Raw genomic sequence first — 2,810 nt, 5'->3', positions numbered from 1 at the left:
TAATGGATTTCAATGCTGAATCGAGCAAATAAGTTACAACTGTCATATATGTTAAAACTCTAATACATAGATATCACTTGTGTTTGTTCACATAATAGGATTTAGCTTGGTTTCCGCTCGTCCTCGTCAGACTGTTCCTACAGCTACATTATCCGTCTTTACGGACACAAAAAAAGCAACAAAAAAAGTGCAGAAACCGTGGAGGATTTCACTACGGTAAGAGGCACTGCCTCGAAAAGGGTCTCCCCGGTCAGTAGGACCGAGAATACAAATAGAAACTATACTCTGGATTCGGGGGAGGATACTCTGGAGGAACACCGCTAGCCGTTCTGGATGGCGGGGGGGGACCAGGACACGCCCCTCATCTGGGCGGGGCGGGGGGGGGGGACACCGGGCTGACCCCCTCACTCTCCGTCCTCACTCCCTGCAGGGGGGGAGGGGGAAGAGCGGTTAGGAGCGAGCGACGGGACTTCGGATCGGTTTAGCGTGGGGGAAGGAGGGTGGCGGCGCACGAACACCAGCGCGCTCTGGCTCTGACCTCCGGCCGGGTCCACGTCGGCGTCGGACACGTGGGTGATGGAGAAGCGGGACACGCTGAAGCGGGAGAAGTTCGGCGGCGGCGGCGGCTTGTCCTCGGGGGCGGGGCTCGGGAGCGGGGCGGCCGCCGGGTCCGACGTGGGGTCCGAGGAGGAGGGGGGGGGGCTGGGCACCAAGGGGAGGTCCTCCTCCCACTCAAACCCCCCACCTGGACACACACACAAGGTCGTTAGCACAGCAGGTCAACAACAAATGGACGACACAGTTCAACGAGCGCAGCACGGTGGGGTCGGTTGTATCGGTTATTAGCGTGGCCGCGTACAGACATTCCCCTCTACTGTATCTAGCGTCTTACTCTCTTCTGACATGTTTCCATCCGAGTCATTCGAGACACTGAGCCTCTCCTCCGAGACACTGAGCCTCTCCTCGGGGGGCTGAGGCTGGGGCTGAGGCTGGGGCTCGTCCTCCTCTGAGGCCTGGCTACCTGCTGCCTCGGAGGGGAAGGGGTGGTCAGCCAGCTCCCCCGTGGGACTCTCCTGGAGGTCAGACACACACAGCGGTCAACAACGCATTTCACTTACAAAGTCTGTTCACTCTTATCTGTAAATGTTAGGGCTGGGTTAAAAAATCGATTCATGAATCCCAAAATCGATCTTTTATTTAATGAATGAATGAATAAATTAAGGAATGAATAGTTCATTAATTCATTCAATGATTCATTCATTCATTCATTTTTGGAAATCATTATCGATACCCAGCCCTAGTATTGATGTGTTGCATAACTTGGCAGTCATGTAATTAAGGTTACAGCTAAAAAAAACAGGTTTTAGTAAAACTAACCGAATCGATATTGAATCGAATCAAATTGAATCGTGATAATCGATTCTGAACCTTGTGAATCAAAATTGAATCGATTCTGGAAATTTGAATCGATACCCAGCCCTAGTAAATGTTAAACGAACGTTAAGCGACACGCCTCGATAGCGACCGATGGCCGTGGCGTCACAGCGACCAGGCGGCCCACCTGGTCGAAGAGGAACACGGTGACGTCATCGAAGAAGGAGACGGCTTTCTTCTTCCTGTCCAGCTCGTCGCAGAAGGAGCGGGCGAGCAGGGCGGGCATTTTGAGGAGGCTGCGCAGGTGGGCGTCGCCGCTGCGGTCGCTCACGACCACCAGCGGCACGGAGGCGAACTCGTCCTCGCCGCTGTCCTCTTCGTCCTCCTCGTCGTCCTCCTGCAGGCTGTAGGTCCTCAGCTCCTCGTCGGACTCGCTGTCGTCCGAGTCCTCCTCGTCCTCGGCGTCCTCCAGCGGCGCCCGGCGCGCCTCCTCCCCGCAGAGCGCCAGGAAGGACGACGACGACGACGACAGCATCTCCATGGAGCCGTTCTGGTCTTCGACGAAGCCGTCCGGGGAGCCGCACTCGTACTCCTCTTCCTCCTCCTCCTCTTCTGCTTTAGCCTCCTCTCTTCCCGTCTCCTCCTCGTCCTCCATCTTGGGATTGAACTCTGGGAACTCCTCCTCCTCAGTGGAGCCCTCTCCGTCCTCGCGCTCTTTGGCGACCTCCTCGCCGTAGTCCGCCACGGCGGTGGCGGAGCCCAGGGATTGGACGGGGGAGTACTCGTCCGCCCCTCGGTTCTCCCGGCCGCCGTCGGCCGAGGCGTCCTGGGTGGCGGGGGGGGGCTCGGGGACTAGGGCGGAGCCGCATTCCGAGGCGGGCTCCTCCCCCGAGTGTTCGGACTCCAGGCCCAGGCCGCCGCCGTCGTCCGGGGACGACTCTTTGGTCAGGCAGCCCCCCATCTGCGGGGGGAAGGGGGCCAGCACGGCGAGGCCGGGGTGGGGGCGGGGCTCGGCCTCGGACGGCGCCAGAACCACGCCGGCTTTGTTCCTGGTCGGGTCCGCTAGGCGGTAGCCCCGACGTGCTTCCATCTGTGGCTCGGGACCGTCCTCCCCCGAAGAACCCCGTTTCCCAGCGTACCCCGCGAAGCCCCGCTGGCCCGGACCCGGGAAGAAGCCGCCGCCGTCGTCACCACCCCCGACCCGGTCGCTCTCGGCGTCGTAGGCGGAGAAGAAGGCGGAGTCTCGGTAGGGGTTCCTGTCCGTCAGGGCTTTCAGGTGCAGCTCGGGCGCGCCGGACGCACGGACGGTCCGCCTCTGGTCCGGGACCGGCGCCTCTTCCCCCTCCGCCTCCCTGGCGTCGCCTCCGAGCTCCTTGAGGATGAACTCCGGGGACTCTGCGTTCTCCGTGTCGTAGCCGCTGTCCAACGACTTTGGG

The 2,810-nt window shown here is 60.2% G+C and overlaps 1 protein-coding gene across 1 annotated transcript in view; it reads right to left on the bottom strand.

The window, feature by feature from the left end:
- Positions 1–404: 404 nt before the first annotated feature.
- The window catches only part of aatka (apoptosis-associated tyrosine kinase a), a gene marked incomplete at both ends in the record, with an annotated part of 23,248 nt that continues 20,842 nt past the window's right edge, over positions 405–2,810 (bottom strand). The window contains 4 exons of the mRNA XM_084439114.1: positions 405–745; positions 893–1,073; positions 1,562–1,929; positions 2,071–2,810. The exon at positions 2,071–2,810 is cut by the window's right edge and continues 2,163 nt beyond it. Coding sequence (XP_084295240.1) covers positions 405–745; positions 893–1,073; positions 1,562–1,929; positions 2,071–2,810 — 1,630 coding nt within the window. The remainder of the gene's footprint in view (positions 746–892; positions 1,074–1,561; positions 1,930–2,070) is intronic.

Source organism: Borostomias antarcticus, assembly GCF_949987555.1.
Source record: "Borostomias antarcticus genome assembly, chromosome: 5".
Lineage (NCBI taxonomy): Eukaryota > Metazoa > Chordata > Actinopteri > Stomiiformes > Stomiidae > Borostomias > Borostomias antarcticus.
This window is presented reverse-complemented; position numbering and strand designations above follow the sequence as displayed.